This window comes from Dermacentor albipictus, unplaced genomic scaffold (genome assembly GCF_038994185.2).
Source record: "Dermacentor albipictus isolate Rhodes 1998 colony unplaced genomic scaffold, USDA_Dalb.pri_finalv2 scaffold_14, whole genome shotgun sequence".
Lineage (NCBI taxonomy): Eukaryota > Metazoa > Arthropoda > Arachnida > Ixodida > Ixodidae > Dermacentor > Dermacentor albipictus.
The window spans coordinates 9,456,522-9,480,464 of NW_027225568.1; the positions used below are offsets into that span (position 1 = coordinate 9,456,522).

The following is a 23,943-nucleotide window of genomic DNA, read 5'->3' on the forward strand; positions in this document are numbered from 1 at the left end:
GATCATGAACAGCAGGTTGCCATTATCCCTCAAGAGAAAAGTGTATAATAGCTGTGTCTTACCAGTACTCACCTACGGGGCTGACACCTGGAGGCTTACGAAAAGGGTTCTACTCAAATTGAGGACGACGCAACGAGCTATGGAAAGAAGAATGATAGGTGTAACGTTAAGGGATAAGAAAAGAGCAGATTGAGTGAGGGAACAAACGCGAGGTAATGACATCTTAGTTGAAATCAAGAAAAAGAAATGGGCATGGGCAGGGCATGTAATGAGGAGGGAAGATAACCGATGGTCATTAAGGGTTACGGACTGGATTCCAAGGGAAGGGAAGCGTAGCAGGGGGCGGCAGAAAGTTAGGTGGGCGGATGAGATTAAGAAGTTTGCAGGGACGGCATGGCCACAATTAGTACATGACCGGGGTTGTTGGAGAAATATGGGAGAGGCCTTTGCCCTGCAGTGGGCGTAACCAGGATGATGATGATGATGATGATGATGATGATGATGACATAGAGAAAGGAATAGAACAAGAGCGGACACTCCCATAGGCCCAGCGGCCCAATTGACTGCAGCGCACCAAGCCGTCGGCGTTAATACCTGAACTACACTTCCGGTTTCAGTTTTGTGCGCGCGCGCTTTGAATACTAGCTGGTACGCGTCAAGCCAGCTCCACTGGTTTATTATTATTTTTTTTTTGCTTCTACAGCTGAACCGCACGTAGTGTTCATGCGAAATCGTTTTATTAATAAGTAAAATCGATGGCGAACGATCTTCACAAGCCTCCATCGAATATGTGCCACGTGCTATTTCATGAACACGCAAGACTCCTTGTGAAATAAGGAAATGTTTATTTTATTCTTTATCAATGCTGGTTGTGGGCTTTTTGTGCGTTCATCCACCATTGTGGCACCAGGTAAGCAGCAGTAATTTCTGTAGGGAGCTCCACCACATGACGTCAGCTGAAAAAATTAAATTACAAGCAAGTGTTATTTCGGTATTACCATGCAAGAATAATGCGTGTAGAGGCGAAGCGAGCGAAAGTGGTTAATGGGCGGCATTACAAACAATAGCAGTTCGTATTTACACAGACGGCGTGGAAAATACCCGACGCATCGGAAACAATACTGTGCATACCACAAAACATTCTAATTCCAAGCATTCCCCTCTTCCGGGGCCTTAATTGCTGCACTTTAACAGCACGAATGCACGGGCTACGGCGCGTTACGCAAACTTGGCTACAACCGACGCGATAGTATGCTACGAATACACAGAGGTGGCCACAACACAGACTATCAACCAGACCATGTTGGACGCTCGCAGAATTCTGTCTGCTCACACTCAAGACAAATGCGTGGGTGCCGTTCAGAAGGCAGAATTTTTGAGTTACTAGTTCCTGGCATTTGAGCTCCTTTGCGTTATCTCTCGCGCGTTCTGCCGGCGCAAGCAACACACTCCCGTGTTATCACTCTTGACAATTGCTCGTCGCGTTTTCGACAAGCGTGGGTACCGAAAGAAGGCTTCAGTTATTGCGGAGACTTAAAAATTGCCACAAACTTCTCGCAGTAAGATTCAGTATATACGCGCCAAACTATGTGACCTCGGCCGAGCTGCTTTTCACTGCGTCACGACAGACGCGGCGAGCGTACCTCATAAGTAACGAATAAAGTGCCGAAAATAATTTTCAACAATGTTGGGCGTCAGAAAAAGCACAATGGACTTGTCCGTGCATTAAAGCGCGAAACTGCGCACCACGGCCGAGCTGCTTTGCGCTAATCGCGTCACACCGCCAGGCACGCCCACTGCGCTCGAAAGGTAGCCCCAAAAGTAACGAAATTACTTACAATACGGTTGGAAGTCAGAGAAAGCGCGAAAACCTGTTGCAGTAAAATTCAATACGCGCGAAACTGCGTCACAGCACCCTGTGCGACTATATAGCGTGCCCAAAAACTAAATATCATTCACTCACAGACAGGCCTCAATGTGGCTGCACAACGTTGGGGTGGGAAGTAGAGAGGACGAAACGCAACGGCACCGCGCCACGTAAGGGGAGGCATACGCCATGCGTCGCGCCTATAGGGGCGCCACTGAAAGCCGCGTGGCGGTGGCGGTTGGAAACGGAGGCGGGCCTCGTTCCGGAGGCGCTTGCTTCCACTGCAGGTACGACTGAATTGTGTGCGTGCGATTTGCCGCTTGTGCGCGTCCCACATAGTTACTTCTGCGGTGTCAATGTGCGCTAGGAAATCGCGCTATACAATAGTGGACATGTGTCCGACTTCACGGCTGTCTGGGACGACGTTGTCTCCTGACGCGCCAAGTGTTTGCCGCAGATGAGCATCAACAAGCTTGCCTACGATATGGAGCTCATCGCCAGTATGCCGCTTTCATTATAGCGCCCTGGCCGCTAATAGTTTCATTTGTTGGCCCGTGAACCAAAGTTCTTTATGCACACACCTTCCTGTTTTACATCCCGTGTATTTTTATACTAGGTTGAGGGAGCGCCGTCGCGCCTGCGAATGGTTCGTACAGGTGCGGCCACGTGAGAAGCCAGTGACGGTAAAGCGTCCAAACCAGCACGATGAGCTTGAGCAAAATAGCCCATATGGTATTACGGCAATAATTAAGTGCGGCAATAATTAAGCATATATTTCACATGTTCTGTCGTTATACAAGCAGAGCTTTTTACTGATTTCACGGGTGCACGCGCGTGAGATATCGGAAGACGCCATAGCTGCAAATTTGCCTCGCTGGTCAGTCAAGAGCATATTGCTTGTATATTTTATCTTATTTTCTAGTTTCACCGCCATTTTTACTATTATCACCCTCGCACCCAAATGCAGAATTAAACCGTATGTTGTATCGCCTGTTGTAGTGGCCCGAGTCTGAATAGCCAACACAGCGCTTTTTAATTAGTTAGAAGAGTACGTTGACACAATATTAGTAGTTTGAAAGCAAGTGCAAAGCATGTAATTAAATATTTCTTGTAAACCATGTGCTGCATTGAAATCATTTTCAAAGAAGAGAGTACTACAGAGAACCAACATATATTGACCCATTTCATGAATAAGAAGAAAAAGAGAACAAGCACTCGCTAGCACCACTAACAAGAAAAGAAAGCAAAAAAAAATTCAGGGTCTCTTAAGATCTCTCTTAAGAGCTGAACGGCAAAAACCTACTCTTCCTCCTCTTATCCTTCGCCTCTTTCTCTTTGCCTCTTCTCTTTCTCTTCTATCTTTTAGTCATTGCTGCACACTACTAAGCATCTTTAGTCATTTGTAATCAGTTGTGGTCATTACAAGCCGTAGTTAGTCATGTTGGTCATATCATAGCAATTAGCAGTCATTACAAATCATTTCAGTCATTATTAGTCATTACTGGACATTACTAAGCATGTTTAGCGATTTCTAATGAATTGCAGTCGTTAGAAGTCGTCGTTAGACATATTGGTCATTTCGTAGTCATTAGTAGTAAATCCAAGTCATTTCAGTCATTATTACTCATTACTGCTCACTACTAAGCATCTTTAGTCATTTGTAATCAATTCGCGCCATTACAAGCCGTCATTAGACATGTTGGTTATACATAATGGTAACAGCGCGAACAAGACGATGACGCACTGAAAGGACAAAGGACGAGCGCTGTCTCAGCGCTCGTCCTGTGTCCTTACACTCCATCGTCTTCTTGTGCGCGCTGTTACCATCATGAATATATGCCAATTCGCCCAACTTTCGACTTTAATATGGTGGTCATATCATAGTCATTACTAGTCCCTACAAGTCAGTTCAGTCATTATTAGTCATCACTGGTTATTACTAAGGGTATTTTGTCATTTCTAATCAATTGTAGTCGTTACAATTGGTCGTTAGATATATTGGTCATTTCGTAGTGATTTGTGGTTATTACAAGTCATTTCATTCATTATTAGTCATTAGTGGCCATTACTAAGCCTTTTTAGTCATTTCAAATCAATTCTAGTCATTACAAGTTACGGTTAGACATATTGGCCATTTCTTTGTCATTACTAGTCATTTCAGTCATTATTAGTCGTTACTGCTCACTAGTAAGCGCTTTAGTCATTTGTTCTCAATTGTGGTCATTAGAAGCTGTCGTTAGACATATTGGTCATTTTGTAACATTAGAAGTCATTAGTAGTCATTAGCAGTCATTTTAGTCATTGCTACTAATTACTAGATGTTTCTGATCAATTGTGGTCATTACAAGCCGGCGTTGACATAATGATCATTTCTGAGTCATTTGTAGTCACTATTAGTCATTACTAGTCATTAGTAACCTCTACCGATCTTTAATAACGTTATCATTCACTAACTGTCACTATCAATCAATTTTCATTCTTTAATCTGTCTTCATATGGCGTGATGACGCTTCGGGGGTACTCCAGCGGTCAGGTCTACTGCACAAATTTCACCATGAGCCTGGAAAGGCCTTAAAAAATAATTAAAGAAACATGAAGGTTTCAGAATTTATCCCTACGCAGGACATAGCTGGGGTAAAGTGAGTATGCACTAGTTGTATGCACTACTTGTAGACATCAATTCAAGCGTTTCCCACTACCACCAAGTAGTATTAAGAGGCATTCAAAACGAGGTTGAATGCCCTGTCACAAGTTTTTAATGCTTACAGAAGCCAGGTTGTACAGACAATATGCAGACCGAACGTTCTACGCCACTGGTAGAATTCCAGTGCCATAGACAGAGCAACAGTCGATTCTGTGCAACCCATAGGTGATTGCGTGACGCTTCTATGAAGGCGCCGTCACCTGCTTTTTAATATGGAGCCCTTTGTTCAAAGCATCTAAAAATAATGAGCGCTTCGCCGCTTCGCTCCGCATTCTCTCGCTTAGCTTTTCGCATTTTTTTTTCGCGTCTCATAAGTAATAAGAACCCAATGTTTATTGTATCTTCTGGACTGCAGACGAGGCGACCAAGTTTAAATGACCCGCCGTGGTTGCTTAGTGGCTATGGTGTTGGGCTGCTAAGCACGAGGTCATGGGATCGAATCCATGCCACGGCGGCCGCATTCCGATGGGGGTGAAATTCGAAAACACCCATGTACTTAAATTTAGATGCGCGTTAAAGAACCCCAGGCGGTCCAAATTTCCGGAGTCCCTCACTAAGGCGAGCCTCATAATTATATCATAGTTTTGGCACGTAGAACCCCATAATCTAATAATCAAAGTTTAAACACGGTAGCGTACACTAAAGGCGCAGCGACATCAAGCAAAAAAAAAACGTTCTAATCGCTTTAAAACTGCAGTAAACAAAGCGCAATTGCTTATCTTGTCCGTCGAAGGGCCGCGATCTACCGCGCCCGTCTCTCTTGCTCGTGAAGCAGCACCGGACACAAAGTGTGTGCCTGGCAAGTATTTCGTACATGTTGAAGCACCCAACTACGCAACAGTTGTTTCAAGGCATCACTGAAGCTTACATAAGCGTTAAATCACGATCAAGAACGCAAACATGACAGCACGCGCAAAGGCGCTAACGGGAACAGTGCCCACCCAAGCCCGCCTACGCTTCGCAGCCTTGGCGACAGGTGGCGTTGTCGGTGTTTTGCACATGGCGTATAGGGCAAGAGTCGACGCGGGAGGAGGACAGCCAGGCGCAAGCACTGCCAGAGGCTGAGGAACGGGCCCCGCAAACAGGGAAGCGAGAGACACGGCTGAGAGCCGTACAGCTACGCGACGCGGAGACGGAGGAGCGGAGAGACGTGGAACACCCGCGAGGCGGCAAGGAACGCCCACCGCCGGCACCGCGGCAGTGCCGCGATAGCGGGAGAGGGGACGGTGAGGGCGGAGTAGACGGTAGCGGCGATAGTCACCGCAACGGCGCTGCGTGGAGTAAAGTGGCGAGAGAATAGGCGGGAACACGTGATCTGGCTTTGCAGGACAAGGTAGACAAGGGGAAAGCAAGACTCGCGCCGGACGCGACAGATGGCAGCAGGAGCGTGCGCAGCTAGAACGGCGATGCCGACGGCGAGGCACGACGGAGACGTGAAATGCCGGAACGGGTGCCAAAGAGCTGTGCTGTAAAAGGAACACTATGCAAAGAGGGAGGCCATAACGACAAATGGAAACACTTAAGGCAGAGGGATTGGGGGCAGTCCAGTGGTCGCGAGACTGCTATGTCACTAGTTAAAAAAACGCTCAGTCGAGCCCAATTGAAAAAAAAAAATCGCAAAAACGGCCTGACTGAACATACGGAGAGGAGCGCCGACACGCCGCAAATCGGTTTGCCAACCCGGTATATACGAACATGCAAAAAGTAATGAACACACGCAGAAGCTCACACCCCTGGTATTATGAGCGCTGCGTAGTTAAAAGCGCAGCAAACATCGATGCACATGTTTGAATGAGTACTACAGAAATTAAGAGAGAAATCAGCACTTTCCAAATTATGCCAAACTTTCTAAATATTTTCAGAAATTCCCGTTTTTTTCAACAAATTTTAAAAAAGCACGCACTGCCTGCAGTTGTAACAATTTTCGTTCGTCAGACACTCAATGATTTCACCATGAGTGGTGAAATTACCTAGATAAAAAATCTTCAGTTTTCTTGACAGCTTTTGGCTGAATGGAGGAGAGAGAGAGAGAGAGAAATATGCTCATTTTAATGAAAAGCTAAATATGCCTGGTTGTTCGTCTGGCTTGCTATACGTCAGGTGCTCCGTGATCGGATCAGAACCGGCGTATTCAGCAAGGTATGACCAATGGCAAACTGCGGTATATACACAGTGATTGCACAAATATACAGCCAGCACTTACAGTCGCACTTGCACTTACAAACACACACACTTACACTTACACTCGTATAGCGCTCAAAGCGTGCACGTGGTGCTTTGCCGCGGGCTGGGAATGCGAGGCCTTCTCGGAGAACGGCTGAATATATGCCGCATTGTCGGGTAAGTTGTTGGACATCTTTGTCGCAATCTTCGCAGGAGGAAATTAGACTACTATATGGTCTTGTCTCGTTTAAAAAGCCCATTGTGTGTAGGCAGTGCTAATGTCTTAACGTATATGTGTGCATGAATATTTGTGCAGCGCGAACGAATTTGATCGGCACAGAGTACTTTATACTTTGACATATCCTGCAGTTCCACCGCAGATGGAAGAATCCGTCTCACACGAGATCTACAAGGTGATCGAGAACGCCCCCTTTTCACTTCAGTGCCGATCATCTGGAAGCCCGATCCCTCTTGTAAGTGGGCCAGCTTTTTTTGTTGAACGAGATTCCCGGGGATGGGATTACGGTTGATAAACATTGGAAGTGGTGTGACATAAAATTCAGGCGGATGTCCGCCTATACAGATGTGTTTCTCTCGTGGTTTACTGGGAGACGCAATTTTTGGGCCTGCAACTATATTTCCTCTTGAACAAGATCATTTTTGTTCTGTGACTTTTTTTTCACTTAACGCAGTACCACATTTCCATCTCTGTCTTGCGACAGTAAAAGGAAAGTTGAGTTTTTCACGTATATTCTACGGCGTTCCCACTTAAGGTGAAAGCATTTCAACATTAACAGGTGTAAACAATATACAGCAGTAAACCGTGTCGAAATGAATTAAGTCGACGTGGGACGATTTCTATTCTTAAGCTCAAGCACAAAGACTGTCAAATAACAAAAAATATTAAGATCACACGCAAACGTCGAAGGAAGCCTTGGACACCAATTCTGTAGAAATCAAGCATGATCGCGAAATTAGAGGTGTCCACCTCGATTAGGGTGCCTACGAAAACTGGAACCGAGGGCAGCGTTCTACGTTCCGCTGCCGGCGTAAGCGCTGTCGCGCGCGCACTGGCTTTATATCTCAACGGCTCCGCGCAATTTGTTAGGCAAAATCAGTTGAAACAGGGTGGATTGTCAATTCCTAGCTAAATTAACTACTTGAAATGGTAGTGTAGGTTTTGGTCATGTACTATACACACTGTCATATTTGTGGACACAGAATGACGTCTTCGTGACTGTAACTTCAGAACATAAATCCGTGGCCCCTGTTTTGGGTGAGTAGGGCGGGGGTTGTGTAATGTAGCATTCGATAAATGAAGTAATCAATTTAAAATGTAATAAGCGTAATTGTGTTAACTATTCAATTAAGCATTTTGATTTCGCATAGATGTAATGTCCGCCTCATCGAATAATTTACATCAAGGGTACGAATTTCGCTATTTGTCACCGGTAATTTTTAAAACTTTGGCGAATCTAAAATAAAGAAGCACCGTATGTAGGAACTCGCGACACAGCCGTAGGGTATCCACATAAGCCCTTACGCGCTTCCTATTAGAGTGACATCATTTGTATAAAGCACATGCAAAAAACAAATGTTTATGTGTGGTTCGTAAAATACGAACGTTGCTGAGAAAATACAAATCAAGACCACCTCGTTCGTGCCACATACCAAAGACAACACTCGTAAACACACACACGCACACGAGCCATGGAAAAACGGAAACAATATATGCCTGAATTCAGATTTTTCGGAATACAGCTGAATGTCAAGGAATACTGAAATAATCTCGCCTTCTATTTTCTTTTTCACAATTAGTTGGAGTGGCACAAAGATGGCCGCAAGGTGGACACGATAGCCGACAACCTGAGAATCGATTTCTCTCCCGAGCGAGACGTCCTGCATGTGGCGGCGGCCACGTTCCTCCACGACGGCGTCTACAAGTGCGTGGCCAGCAATGCGGCCGGAATCACGGAGCGGAGCTTCCGCGTAATTGTCTTGCGTGAGTTGCACGAGCGGCTCGCCTAAACGTCCCTCAGCGAACGTTTGGCTGTATAGAAACACCTACACCACACGCGCGTGCACTTCTTACACTTACAACGCAAGTGGAGCAAAAGCTATGGAAGGACACTAATTGTAGTAGGAAATGTGTTGTGTTACTGGCATTAGTGATGCAACGTTTTCCCTTGACATTCCGATTCAAACTGTTGCCTGAAAGCGTGAAAATATGTGTTTATCAGCAGCTGCATGGCTAGTTGTGCGAGCTTTGCAATATCTATAGGAGGGCTATGGCGTAATCATAGATGACAGGCGTTCGCTGAGTGAGTTATTCCGAAGGCTTCCGGCACAGCAGGGTTCTTCAAATTTGTATACGAAACTGTTGAATCTCTCCATCGACTCTGCCTTTATAGGCGTCCTCTGATGGGCGCCCTTCGGTACCGTCCTTGCAGTTCCCCCGCAAATCCAGGGTCCTGACCGCGAAGTATTGCGGGTCGTCGAAGGCGAGGAGGTGACGCTGAGCTGCCGCGTCGTGGGCACGCCGGCACCCACGGCGTCGTTCCTTCGAGACGGTGTCTCGTGGCCCTCGGACGACCGGGGCGAGGGCCGCCGCGAGCTGTTCTTCGCCGCTGCCTCGGCCGAGCGTGACGCCGGCACCTACGTGTGCCGTGCCACCAACGAGGCAGGCAGCGCCCACAAGGTTTTCGAGCTCGTCGTGCTCGGTAAGTGCCACTGCGTCATACGTTGTCGTAAATTAAGCAAAAACTGTACCCCATCAGCAATGTCGCCTTGACAGTAACTACCATGGTCCTATACAAAGTCCAACGCAGAAAAGGCGCAAGCTTAAAGCCAATGACCTTATAACATGGAAGAGGCACTAACATTAAAACAATGTAGTAACTCTATGACAGTCTTACTCGTCCTTGCGGTGTGTCGTACGGCCCCGGTTTCTGCGATAGTTTCTGTTGGCACTGAAACCACTGAGAGCGCTTCTATTCATATGAACTTGTTTACGGCGCCCGCGAAATTCATCAGAGCAGGCTGCATTTCTTTCTTCAATCTCATTCGGCCTCGTTATATAAAGAATATCAAAGTGACCATCTTATGTCTTGTATTTTCTTGTTGAAGAAAGTCGCAGTTTCGTCCAAACTACGAGGCATCGATTGCGATAGCAAATTAGGAGACATATATAGACCGTTTTTTTCGTAGGCGCCGCCATATTGTGAATGCAGTGGCGCCGCCTATGAGCAGCGCCATGCAGGCTTGGGTGAAAGCGGTCTTTTGCATGGCAGGTATACGCTCGGCGGCAGGTTCTGGCGTTTGTTTTCGCCGTGGTGCGGCCTGTTTAGTATTACGTGTGTCTTCTACGTGGTAAACGGTTCTGTGAGACGTGCTGAAGTGGTTTAAGGCGTCATGGGCGGAATTTTTACTGGCGTTGAGGTGGACGGAACACGCAGCGCGATGTGTGCGCGCATATTCGAGTCTACTATCAGCCTCGGAGATGAATTGTGTATTTCTGAATGTTCCAGTTACTAATGTGACCTTATTGCAGTATTATCCTCTAAGCTGCGCTTTAGGATCCATGAAACATACGCGACGATCGTAACAGCGTGAGCGTGGGTACCGTTCTGCTACGATAGGAGCTGTGATGTTATACTTTGACAAGCGTTCAAACTGTGCGCTGCAGGTTACATTGCGTGACTACTTGGTTCGATGGATGAGGTTTCCGCCCCTGAATAAAATAGTTTTGATAAGTGATAGCAGCATACCTTACAGTCTGAATTACGCTTGTCCAGCAAAGGGACTGTTTACAAACTGCGCGAGCGTCCTAAGCAGTGGTAGGTGCTGGATTACATATATCTTTGTTCTATATACCACTTGGTCCAAGCATATCGCATCAGCGGTTATATATTTATAAACGTTGTGCAGCGTGACTATGCGAGGCCCTGTTACGGTGTTAGCCCGTTTTCTCTTGCGTTTTCTAGAAAGAGGATGATAACAGAATTTCTTTTTCGGTTGTGTTCGTTCCGTTCTCTACGACGCACTCACACGTATTACGGAAATTTTGTCCTCAAAAATAGGCATCGCATTCTTTTTATGCGATCCCTCATATATTATGGCTGTATGCAGGCCAAAAAGGCAATGCCGAAGCGCACAGCTTACATATGTACCGTGCTGGATCACCAACCGCAGTGATCGCTGTGTTGAGCAGCGCCATCGGCCTCATGCAGGAAGGCTAGCGTAGACATATGGTAATTTCAAGCCTACTAGACTTTCGAAATGCGCGAGAACGATGCCGGTGCATGACAAATATTTGATTGCACCTGCCGCTTAGATGTTTCGTGGTTGCCTTAGGTTGGACGTGCATGAGCATGCGCTCTTATGCTTTACTCCTTACGCCAAGCGATCAGATATTGAGCAGATTTACCATTTCATGCTGCTAATAAAGCGACACCGGTTTTCTTTGCTGAGTTAAAAGCGATATAAGCAAAATAGTTCACAACACATACACACACCGCGACTGATAATGTGCGTGCACCGCGGCTGATAAAACGCGTCACATTTTCGCGCCCCCAAAAGATATTTCCGCCTATTGTAGTTACCGATGCACCGACAGGCTTCCCTGACGACCTTATATGAACGGACACGGCGTAAATTTCCCAGAGTACGATCTAAAACATCAAGAAATCGTTCCGCAGCATGCGACAGCAATACTTTCAAGCTGCGCCACGCCGGATCGCCCAAGCCAGAGAGGAGGAAAGGCTCTCCGCGCGCCCTATCCTCCTCGCCCCATGAAACGGTCTATACGAAAAAAGGATAGTATATTTATCAGCCGTGTAAACTTGGAAACATTCGCAAACTAACTAAATTAACAAGCATGGTGGTGGCGCTCACCGGAAGCATGAACTTATCACACAGTATGGCCGCGGACACTCGCTGTCAAAACGCTGGCTTGAGGAAGCGCGGCAGCAGCAACGAGCGAAGTGGCCTTCGTGCTGCCCAACGCTTCAACGCAAACTGAGCGGCAAGAATACAACACGCACAAAGGTATGAGCCGTCTGCAGATTGCTTTCAAGGTAGGGCGCGCACGGCCGCGCAATGTACGCAGCTGCTGCCAGAGTAGAACGCCGCCCACCCTCCCTGATCACGCGCTGCCTCCCCGCTTTCCTCCCTTGTGCGCACGAGATTGAGCCACGATCATCGGTTCCCCTTGCGCGCGGTTGCGAAATACGCAGTTACTGCCGCAGAACAACGCCGGCCCCCTCTCTCCTTCACATCCCCCCGCGGCCATTCGCGCGACGGAAGACGGCGCGTTTCCTCCCAGCTTTCCTACCTTGCGAGCAAAAGATTCAGACGCGATCCTCGGTTCCCTTCGCGCATTTTCACTCGCACATACAGCATATACGGCGCGTGGCGACGGCGTTATCGCCCTTGGACATTATGTGGACCATAACGGTGACGTCAAAAGTGCGCCTGGGGTACTCATATAATTGCTATCGCAGTAAAACTTTAAAGAAACGTCTCATACGCCGTTATATTTTTTACCTTCTCTTTACGAGAAGGGTTTATTTTTGAATTCATAATAATATTTGGGGTTTTACGTGCCAAAACCACTTTCTGATTATGAGGCACGCCGTAGTGGAGGACTCCGGAAATTTTGACCACCTGGGGTTCTTTAACGTGCGCCTAAATCTAAGCACACGGGTGTTTTCGCATTTCGCCCCCATCGAAATGCGGCCGCCGTGGCCGGGATTCGATCCCGCGACCTCGTGCTCAGCAGCCCAACACCATAGCCACTGAGCAACCACGGCGGGTTATTTTTGAATTCATGTTGTTCACTATGCTATTTCAACCACACCTGTTTATGATAAAATCACCTAGAAATGAACTGTTTCGTGTTTTTTGGTTAGCTGCAGCATCCTAAATGATAGCATCAAGCAAAGAAATATATGACAGCAGCTCCGGGAAGCAGTAATGGGAGGTTCAATGCATATAGGGAAGTGCGGGGTGAAGCGAGAAAACTTTTTATTAAAACATGGAGACATGCATTAATCGGATGAGTACTGATGAAATGCGCACATTGAAGGTTGATTCAGGAAAAAAAACAGGTAGCCGATTTCTTGAATATACCACCCCCAACACAAGTTCAGTAACTTGGCTGCCTGGGCCCAATCGTGGCAAGCGATGTTTCTTGTTCGTGTTTCAAATTCAGTAACTTAGCGCTGAAACAAGCAAGCCCGTTGACTTCCTTTAAGTGATCTTTTTTGTTCATTCCTGCAACTACCCAAAACTTCTGATCAAACTTTAATACGCGCGATGCTGCCTTATCTATTTGAACCACACGAAAAGTATCTAACTCACTTATAAGCCATATAAAATCGCGCCACTCGAGTTCCTTTACTAAAATTTAAAACTACGCTTGAATATCAAAGTCCGGAAATAGTGTGTGTGCCTTGTCCACCTTCCTTGAGCTGCAACAGAGCCTAATTGCGTCGTCTTCACAAGATAGGGTAATTTATAATCACACTGTCGCACGCATCAACATCACGTCCACTTTTGCACACGTAGGGAAACTACGGTCACCGGATTTTCCGATGTCCACTGTTCTTCATAAAATTTAGAAGACACGTTTTCTTTCACACTCTGATTACCTGTGCAAACAATACGGCTGCAAGTCATTTAGTTTGCCTTAAAATGAATTTTAAATATTGGTTGCGTTCCCGACTCATAACTTTCTACTGGCCACCCTGTGTCTGTGACGTCATTGACTACACCGCCACTGCCGCTGAAATCACCGCTGAAATCGCCGCTGTCTGGTTCGAAAAATCTGTAAAAGCTCCCTATGTCGTCAGGAAACATCAGCTTCGCTTCTTTGGTGTTAGCGCCACGTGTAGTGCGTGTTTAGCACGTGTTCTGCATGCTTACGGTATGGTAGTGTAGGATCTGACGTGATCGACTCACCGTGACATCACACAACGCTGCTACCCGTTTCGGTATCTCGTTTATTGGTTATTTAAAAGTATTGCTCAATTTCTAAGCAAATTGAACCACCCTACCGGTGACAGGACTGTCAATGCCATATGAGAATGACAATATCATAATAAGGTTAAAACAACGCCGGAGTTGCCCTTCAAATGTCGAGCGCTGGAGTGGCAGTAATAATAATCCGTACTTTTTACCTTTTGCCATTAAAAGAATGGAATGAACTGCCACAGTCCATGTTCAGTGGGTGCAATCGGTCGATGTCTAAACAAGTAGTATTTAGCACCGATTAGACATCTTAAATTTAGTATCTCATTGTGTATTTTTATGTATAACATGTGCTTTGGATCATGATGCTGTACTTCATTATTGTCACTTCCATACTATTCCATACTTGGTGCGATACACTGTGGCCAATGACCTGCTTGTCGCATGTAATGCCCTGTACGTAATATCCGGAAAATGGGAGTTTAAGGCACCAATAAATGATGATCATGATATAACGATGATATAAGCATGTGCGTATTCCTCACAGAAAAAGACCAGTCAAAAGAATGTCTTCGGCTGAAAAGCTTTTTGCAAAATAACCCTTATGGTCGTTTCGTCAGCCGCTGCACGCTAGTGCCTAGTAACTATTATTCCTTTCAAGCTGAACAATTTCCTTGAACATTACGGTAGCGACATCGAAAATAACGTAGTCAGAGACCATCACTATCCAGTTATAACTCATTCCTTCGCTCAACTTTCGGGCCCCACTGATTTTATTACTCAGATTAAGCGCGATGTGGCTTCTTACGTGCTTGTATAGCTGAAGACGTGCTCGCGCTGATAAGCAATGTAATCACCCCACGAGCCGCGGACCTTAACGTGTTAAATCAAAAGTTAATTACTTTATAAATACGGACATGTTTTCTTTAGAAAATGCACGAGCGATCATGCTACGACCTTGAATTTGGGCTATTCAGCGCCTTGTAATAAAATCGCGTAGCACTGACGCATTCATCGAGAGTCCATCATAATTTGTCTGGGGCAGTATATATAGTAAGGCGGCTTTGGCAGCCAGGTATATCCCAAGTGCAGCAATTTATAGCTTGGAGGGAAACATTGTTCCTTGATGCTGGCACTTCAGCGGTGTTCACAGCACTCTGTGCACGCGCGCAGTTCCTCCGTCGATCGAGGACCAGGAGACCCTCGGCGTAGTGCGCGTCCGCGGCGGCTCCCAGGCGGTGCTCCGGTGCGCGGCCTCGGGCGTGCCGATCCCGGAGGTCAGCTGGCTCCTGGGCGCGTCGCGCATCACGGGCGCCGACGGCCGCGTGCGCCCGGGCACCTCCGAGCTGGTGATCGAGACGGCGCGCGAGCAGGACGCCGGCCGCTACCGCTGCAACGCCGTCAACGAGGTCGGCACGGCATCCCGGGAGTTCGTCGTCGACGTGCTCGGTGAGCGGTCCGCATCGTGCGGCACCAATGATGGAGCGTATCATCCCGTAAAAGAAATAAATTGTGTGCACTGAGATCTTCACGGTATTTTTGAGCTGGCCGTGGTCACCATTTGTTGCACATGTGTCTTTTCTATAGGTGTGCTTGTTGTCCTTTCTTCGTTACCATCCGGTCCAGCGCTACAATAATACACTGATAACGGACATTCGACTCCGTCAGCTGTCGTTCCTGACCGCGGCCGGGGTGTGCCAGTGGAGGAGTTACATTTCCTTATCCTCCCTGTTAATTTACTGTCTTAACATTTTTGGTTCTTCTATAACTTGTGATAGAGTTTCTGTCTCATTTACGCAAGAACTTTGTTTCCCTGGACTCAGTAACGAGATACTCCGTAGCCTTTAAGAGATCCTACGACACTCGCAGGAACGTTTCACTTGCGAGACAAGCTTCCGCACGCCATGGCTGGCTGATTTACTGTATTCTAACAATTTCTCGAAGGCGAATTTGCAAATTGCCTTTCCCTCCCGATCTATATAGCTCCGCCAGCGCTCAAGGTCGGCCAACGCGTTTCCTGGGAGCTGCTTGAGGGTGAGCCGGCAACCTTGGACTGCTCAGCGACCGGAAATCCGGCTCCCGCGGTAACCTGGTCTAAGGCAGGCACAGAGATCACTCCAGTCGCACTGCTCCCAGAGGGCATCGACCTCATCCGGGGTGGCCACGCCATACGCATGCTGCATGTGACCACCGCACACGCGGGCCCGTACTCATGCGAGGTAGTCAACGAGGTGGGCCGGGTGACCCGAAACTTCTCTCTCAGCGTACTAGGTGAGGATACTGCACTGTTATTCTCTGCTGATACTAAATTCTATCTCACGTGGAATGGTGCACCCCGCTTCTGTAAGCACAAATAAAGAAAAGATGGTTCGCAGTGAGGCCCGCAATCTGGACGGGGCCCTCGGAACACGGCGAGGAGAAAGTAAACGTCGTGAAAGGTGACAACCTGGTGCTGTTCTGCAACGTCACTGGCCAGCCAAAGCCAGTGGTCCGCTGGCTTCGGGATGGTCTTCCGCTCGAATTCAGGACAGGCATCTCGCTCCTACAGTCCGGACGTAGTCTCAACCTTTCTTCGCTCCAGGTGGGTGCGAGGCAGAATTTTCACAGAAAATTGCGGAAAACCTTAAAAAAATTTGGAGCTGCCTGGAAAAGGTCGCTGTCTAGTACTAGGTCACGACATATTTTCTCCGGCGTTCACCGATTATTTTCTGTCTATTCATTAACGACACCAACTATGACAGAAGTGTGCATCGATACCTTTATCGGTGAAAATTTCTTTTGGTCGCATAAGAAAAACTAGAACTGTTCGAATCGCATTTGAGGAGTTTTAGAGCGCGCTCAGAAATGCCCTCCGATGAAGTTTGTTACATGTTACCTCTTGCGTGAGACTTTTTCCCGAGCTCTGCAGAAGCCCGTAAAATATGAAAAAATGGCGTCACTACGAGCTTGCGCTTTCAGATTGCAGCGCCTGCAATCGCATTCGTAAAGAACGAAGCCCACATGGCAGTTGAAAGCCGACAAGTGTGTTTGTATTCCTTTAAAGCGCCGGCCTATCTCTTATCTATTATAGCACCGTGGCCAATTATGGCTTCAACAACCAAGGTGCAGACGGACGCGGGACGCTGTGGCCGCTCGCTTTCTTCTTTTCTGATTTGTATGTGGGCTTCGGCTTTTATAAACGCCATTGAGAGTGCTGCAATCCAGACGGGCAATCTCGCAGTAACGCGATGTTTCCAATATGTCCTTGGCTTATTTCAGAGCTCGCAAGAACGCTCGCATAAAAAATAACGACATAGAAACAACCTAATTGTGTTTACGAGCACGCTGTATGCAACTTCTAAAAAGCGACTTAAGCAATAAAACGAATCTATAAAACAATGTTTAGTTAAACGTAACTAATTAATTAACTGACTGCACTTTAAAACACAGTCTGAGTAACTCAAGATGAATATTAACAATATCTCATAGGTATTACTTCGGTAAGGCTTGCTTCTATTTAGTTCTCCAAGTTTGGTTCTATTTAAGTGGAACACCTGTCGTAAAAAATACAAAGCTGAAACCATCAGCCCACCGGCTAGAAAAATGTGCAAATAGACATGCAAACCGCACACACAGGTTTCCCAATGGTAGTTCTATTGAGAGCGCATTGAACTTCCGATATAGATTGTGAAGATAGTTTGAAACTCACATGATTCAACCTACTTGTGTACCTAATGTGTAAGGCCACGCCAAATCGCTTCATTGGTTACTCTCAGCGCAACAAGGTTCAAGTTCTCTAGGGCGTAATCGACGGAGCAGTTGCCTCGGAAATGAAAATGTCCACGGTTCAAAAAGAGATTGAGGGGAACTGAATGATTTTCTCCATGATTTACTTATATTGGCATCGCCGCTACCACGGTAACAACGTGCTGGACCATAAGCAATGAGGCCGCTATCGTAAAGCAGTGTTCTAAACGGCCGACCAGCTGCACCAGAAACCACTTACGGAAACTGGAAACAAATAATCTAGTTGAGTGCATCGTATAATGAAATGTTGTAGGAATTTGCCTTTTACGGCTGTTCTGGCGCTACATGTGCTGTCGCACGAAAGTGACCGGTTCGATTCTCAGCCGCATTAAGATGAAGGCGAAATGAAAAAAAAACACACGTGTGCTTATATTTACGTAACGGCACGTTAAAGAACCGCAGACGCTGACAAATTAATCCGAGATTCTCCACTACGGCGTCTCTCATAACCCCAGTGTTGCCTTAGTATGTTGAAGCCCGTAAATTATTATATACGCTTTCGTACAGACGCTATATAGTCTGTGTATTTTTAAATAGTAGGCCACTACATCCAGCCTTGACGGCAGCATCACGCATAGTGAAGAAGTGTGCACGTTGCCGACGAAGCGACATAGGGCAAAGGTTGTTGCAATTAATATTCGAATTTCGTACTTTTCGTAACTTACACATTATCTCGAAAGCTTTCAGACGGAGGGAAGTACGTGTGCATCGGTACGAACAATCTGGGCTCGGCCTCCAGGGCTTTCGAAGTGGAAGTGCAAGGTAAGTCTAAATGGCGACCAATCGCGCGCGGTACAGTCGCGATGAATTTCGAGGTGATCGCTCGAGCGGCGACCGAAACTAGGAGCAGCGCCACATTACGTCATCGCCGTCAGTCGAGAGGGAAGCATCAGATAGCTCCCCTCTCTCTCTTTTGCTGTTTCCTGAGCAGCTGTCACTCCCGTCACCCTTCACGAGACAACCTGCAAATTCATTCCGATTACCTTATCAGCTTTTGCACAAAGGCGTCATTGTTAGCCAAGGTATGCATGAGACATCGATGCACACAGATCATTGCCATGAAAGGGAAACAAACAAAAATGTGGCGTGTTAGTCTTGGGGATGACGGTTGCAGCCTGGAAGCGCATAAAAGGGGAAGAAGGCAGCGAATTTTTATCTTCGCAGTTCCGAAATCGGCCGCTAAGCTGCCTGGAAGGCCCGCCGGTAGATGCTCGCGCGATCACCTTCAAATTGATCGCGACTGTACGCGTAAGTTCTGCATGCCCGCTTTGCGCCATCGCTCGAGCCCCCCGACACTCTGACGCCGCCGCCGTCGTGCCTGTCAACTTACCAGAGGGAAAAAACAACAACAACAAAAAAAAAACGCCAAGCAGTTTTGACGGACCTTCCCGCCACGATGATTTTTATAGTTCTCACGTGCACCGAACGCGCACACACGACTGCGCGCAGACCTTTGTCGCTTCTTCATTTGCGGGCGTGTTTGATTTGTTCTTTAAGCGGTCATTTCAGCTGCGCGCCTCAATGTTCGCGTTTCAAAATGTAATTTGGGTGCTCTGTTAACACATTATTCGCAAAACCTGCATTTGTACTGTGTTTGTTTAGCAACGCCGATGACCAACAGTGCCTTTCGCAAAAAAAAAAGAAAAAAAAAGGTACTTCACACGATTGGGTCTGCTGAAGAACCGTTTGATGTCGCTTTGATTCTAAGGGAATGCACCTTCTACGATGCGTGATTTAACTGTCTGTGTTAAGCTTAATTGTACTATAATAGGTAAGGTGTGTGAAGACTCCAGATTTCTAAAGTGATACTTGATATTACTTGGTCCGTATTCGATTCAAGTATTCAGTAATCCAAGTTACCGATTATACGGGTTTTTTTCTTCGAATATACGGTGTAAGGCATAAACTGTTGAAGAAGATAGGGCGATGGATGTTCCGAATGATTCTGCGGAAGGGGAGCTGCCGTTGTTAAGCGCCAGTTGCTGAGCGAACATGCGGGCCAGATAAGTTTTGTTTATTACGTTTCAGTGAGTCATTAATAATGGCTTGTTTTTGAGCAGCCTGTGTGCGCATTCTTGTTTTGGCTTATTATTTTGCTGTCCTCAGCATGTTCGGATCACGTTCAAAGAATATTCAGTGCTGTCGCATCACTCGTCTTTTGTTCAGAGAACACACTGTTACTATGTTGGTACCTTTGTTGTTACTGTAATTGCTATCGTGCTGCAGATTATTGAACGCAGTAGTTTATTATCTACTCGATTATCGGTATGATTAATTGTGAACGGCATTACATGCATGCGTCAGTGCATATAAGCCTACTGTTTATGTTTTCATTAAACGTACTCCGAGCAACCTTAATATTTCATGTTGCTTTAGAAATGTGAACGTAGTCCCATATTCAGTGGTCGTTATTGTCGAATATTCGCATTCGGTTCGAACCAAACATTTTGCTATTTGAACATGCTGTAATATTAAGTAATGATAAATGACCCCCGGTTCGTGCAGAGCCACCTTCCATCGACACGTCGAGCCAAGACCGGCACCAGACGGCATGGCTGCACCAGTCAGTGACGCTCGCTTGCCCCGCATCCGGGTCTCCGGCACCGCAACTGAGCTGGTTCCACGACGGGGTGCCCCTGCTGGAGTCAGACCCGAAGCTGCTCTTCTTCCAGGCAGGGTCCCTCTCGTTCTGCAAGTGGCAGGGGTTCTTCGTAGTAGCATCTACATGCAACTACTTCGTATTGCCGCCTTCTTATTTGCACATGTATACTGCTTACCAGCGCAGGCATTTATGGGATGGTTTCTTTGTGAGCGGCTTCTTCCGTGCCACGGCGTTATACAGTATGAAGCTTTCACCATGGTCTGTACAATGTATACGGAATGTTGCGTGGGGCAAGTGGTAAATTGAGACTGTGCGGCAGGTGTTGCGTCACACGCGGATTGTCCGTGCCCTACTATAGTGCGTTTGTTGACAGTGAGCGGTGAAAGGGGCGCATTAACGCTCCCTTTCACTTTATCGATTCCTTCCTCCTTTTTCGGACCCTAACTTCTCGGGCGCTGCCTCTATCATTTCTTATTTATGTTGACTTCGATGTTGTTTTTTTCTCCCATTTGAAATCTTCGTTGTTTTTCGCGATTGCAAGTTCCGCATGAATCTTGTCATCTTGATTTACGGTGAACATTTTGCTAGAGATATAACGTACTGTCGACTGAAAAAGGTTTACGTACCATGGGATATTAGGAAGAGCTGAATATATCTGCAGCCTCACAACCGAGCCTGGTATTGACATATCCAGCCTTTGCTAGTACATGCGAACAACGCTATGATAAAGTTTTGCTAACTATTGATACAAGTTACTCAGGTTCAACTTTTTCTGAGATCCCATGGTCCGCAAACTTCTTTGGCTGGCGGTACCTATATCGCAGGTCACCGGTAGCCCCCGCAAACTTCGTTATCTGACCACTAATTGGTAATGACAAAAGAATGACGTCGCGTAGATGGGCACTTGCGGCCTGTCCGCATTTCGCACGATGTAGTATGCATGCCATGAAAACGTGATGTGCATGGTGCCAGATCTCGTAAGAACCGGCAGTTGTCCCGCGAGTTTCTTTTATTCCCTTTCATTCATCACTTCTGTTTCTCTTTTCTATCTATCTATCTATCTATCTATCTATCTATCTATCTATCTATCTATCTATCTATCTATCTATCTATCTATCTATCTATCTATCTATCTATCTATCTATCTATCTATCTATCTATCTGTCTGTCTGTCTGTCTGTCTGTCTGTCTGTCTGTCTGTCTGTCTGTCTGTCTGTCTGTCTGTCTGTCTGTCTGTCTGTCTGTCTGTCTGTCTGTCTGTCTGTCTGTCTGTCTGTCTGTCTGTCTGTCTGTCTGTCTGTCTGTCTGTCTGTCTGTCTGTCTGTCTGTCTGTCTGTCTGTCTGTCTGTCTGTCTGTCTGTCTGTCTGTCTGTCTGTCTGTCTGTCTGTCTGTCTGTCTGTCTGTCTGTCTGTCTGTCTGTCTGTCTGTCTGTCTGTCTGTCTGTCTGTCTGTCTGTCTGTCTGTCTGTCTGTCTGTCTGTCTGTCTGTCTGTCTGTCTGTCTGTCTGTCTGTCTGTCTGTCTGTCTGTCTGTCTGTCTGTCTGTCTGTCTGTCTGTCTGTCTGTCTGTCTGTCTGTCTGTCTGTCTGTCTGTCTGTCTGTCTGTCTGTCTGTCTGTCTGTCTGTCTGTCTGTCTGTCTGTCTGTCTGTCTGTCTGTCTGTCTGTCTGTCTGTCTGTCTGTCTGTCTGTCTGTCTGTCTGTCTGTCTGTCTGTCTGTCTGTCTGTCTGTCTGTCTGTCTGTCTGTCTGTCTGTCTGTCTGTCTGTCTGTCTGTCTGTCTGTCTGTCTGTCTGTCTGTCTGTCTGTCTGTCTGTCTGTCTGTCTGTCTGTCTGTCTGTCTGTCTGTCTGTCTGTCTGTCTGTCTGTCTGTCTGTCTGTCTGTCTGTCTGTCTGTCTGTCTGTCTGTCTGTCTGTCTGTCTGTCTGTCTGTCTGTCTGTCTGTCTGTCTGTCTATCTATCTATCTATCTATCTATCTATCTATCTATCTATCTATCTATCTATCTATCTATCTATCTATCTATCTATCTATCTATCTATCTATCTATCTATCTATCTATCTATCTATCTATGTTTTTGATCTGGGTTATTTTTCATATTTCGTCGATCGAAGTTATGCTTATTGAAATTACGTTTATCCGACAACTAAACGAGCTTTCTGTAATTGAGACATTACAGCTCTTTTAAAAAATGAAAGTACGCAAATATGATTCCGTCAGCTATGTGTGTGCATTCTTATTTTTTTTTCATCTTTTCGTCTCCCCTTTGCACCTCCCGAGTGCAAGGTAGCAAGCAAACTAGATATCTATCTTCCGGTTAACCTGCCTGCCTTTCGCATATCATGTATCTCTCTCTCTGTCTCTCTCTCTATTTTAGTGGCGGCTACTCCTGCTTATATTCTAGTAATAATTATACAGAATTATACTAAGAGTACAAGCACCGTTAGTTTCGCAAATTTCAGAGCGGAATCGGCTGAAGTCCCCATTAAGTTCTGAGCACACTAGAACGTAGACGCGAAAAGCGAGGACAAGTTGCACCGCACACGATTCTCAGTTCTGATCGAGAACACGAGGTGGCAATGCGGTCCCAGATGAGCAGGCGCACTGATAGAAAGAAATACACATATGAATCGCAGTCCTGAGGACACATTCTCAGACGATCACTCAACCAGCCGATCAGCTCATCCGGTTTTGCTCAACCAGCCAATAAGCGCGCACTGGAAATGATAAGGCAGAAAGCGACCGTCCGACAATAAACTCAAAGGAAACATCCTAGCAAGTCTGGAAGTGACACTAGCATAGAGGTAATACAAAAGCACGCAATATATACTTGATACGTCCTTAACCCTTGCGCGGAGCAAGACACTGCGGCGGCGAATTACGAATGCAGTTCAACAAGCCTGCGTTATACTATAAACTCAATTTCTGTGCGCACACTTTCTCCGAAGCAGCACTAGACAGCTGCAATTGCTCTAGCATTGACTGAATTACTCTTATGGCTGTGAAAGTGTATAACGTGGGATCGGAATGGAACAATCGCCGACGCACTCTCTGGATTTCGTGTTTCTGCTACTGGTGGAAACACCCGTCTACTGGAGTTTTCGGTACACTAAATTCCCAATTCTATCGTTGCAAAAGCGCTCGGCCGAAAACTGACGTGTTGTGTGTGTAGCTGTCACTTCAATCTAGTATAAACTGTGCCTCCAGGCCGAAAAGGCACGAGATATTTTACGAGTTTTGCTATCCGGAAACCTTACTACCACGCTCTCTTGTGTAATGTATCGTTGCCTTCCGTTCTTTTGCTGGAAATATGGAGATATTCATACAAATAGCATTCTTTGCATTGCCAGATCAGTTTTCTTTCCGGCTAATTAGTTATCCAGATATCCTACCAAAAACGTGGGCCAATCCCGAAGATAGTGCAGTCTAAAAATTTCGGCCGATCCCGAACGTTGTGCAGGGTTAAATGTGGCCCGTTCACGTACGTGAGACGGGCCATCTGCCGCTCTTCAATTAACCTCTACGGGGCCAATTTTCGTAACCTTGAATGGACCACTGGGTATGCCCGTGCTTCAAGGCGGAGCCACCAGAAAGCGCAGCGTGTCCATAGGGAAGTGCAATAGAGGAGCCCGGCTGCAATAGCCTGCAACAATATGGAAGGAAACAAAAAAATTGCCTTCAAAGCGCTCTAGTGGCAAAACACACATCCAAAGCAGTAAAGTGCTCAATGCCATCGAGCGTTATAGGGAAATTTGCCTGCTGCGTGGTAAAATGAAAGATTCGAATTCACACATCACGAGTAATTGTTTCTGTAGAACAGAAGCTTGCAGTTCCCATTGACATTGCTCACCACTAT

At 46.5% G+C, this 23,943-nt stretch overlaps 1 protein-coding gene across 6 annotated transcripts in view; it reads left to right on the plus strand.

Moving 5' to 3' along the window:
* LOC135913489 (hemicentin-1-like) overlaps positions 1–23,943 on the plus strand; it is a 708,068-nt gene that overhangs the window by 410,383 nt on the left and 273,742 nt on the right. For all 6 annotated transcript variants that reach the window (XM_065446058.2, XM_065446055.2, XM_065446056.2 and 3 more), the window contains 8 exons: positions 7,104–7,207; positions 8,553–8,736; positions 9,185–9,454; positions 14,877–15,152; positions 15,687–15,974; positions 16,079–16,284; positions 18,170–18,251; positions 19,995–20,161. In XM_065446058.2, coding sequence (XP_065302130.1) covers positions 7,104–7,207; positions 8,553–8,736; positions 9,185–9,454; positions 14,877–15,152; positions 15,687–15,974; positions 16,079–16,284; positions 18,170–18,251; positions 19,995–20,161 — 1,577 coding nt within the window. The remainder of the gene's footprint in view (positions 1–7,103; positions 7,208–8,552; positions 8,737–9,184; positions 9,455–14,876; positions 15,153–15,686; positions 15,975–16,078; positions 16,285–18,169; positions 18,252–19,994; positions 20,162–23,943) is intronic.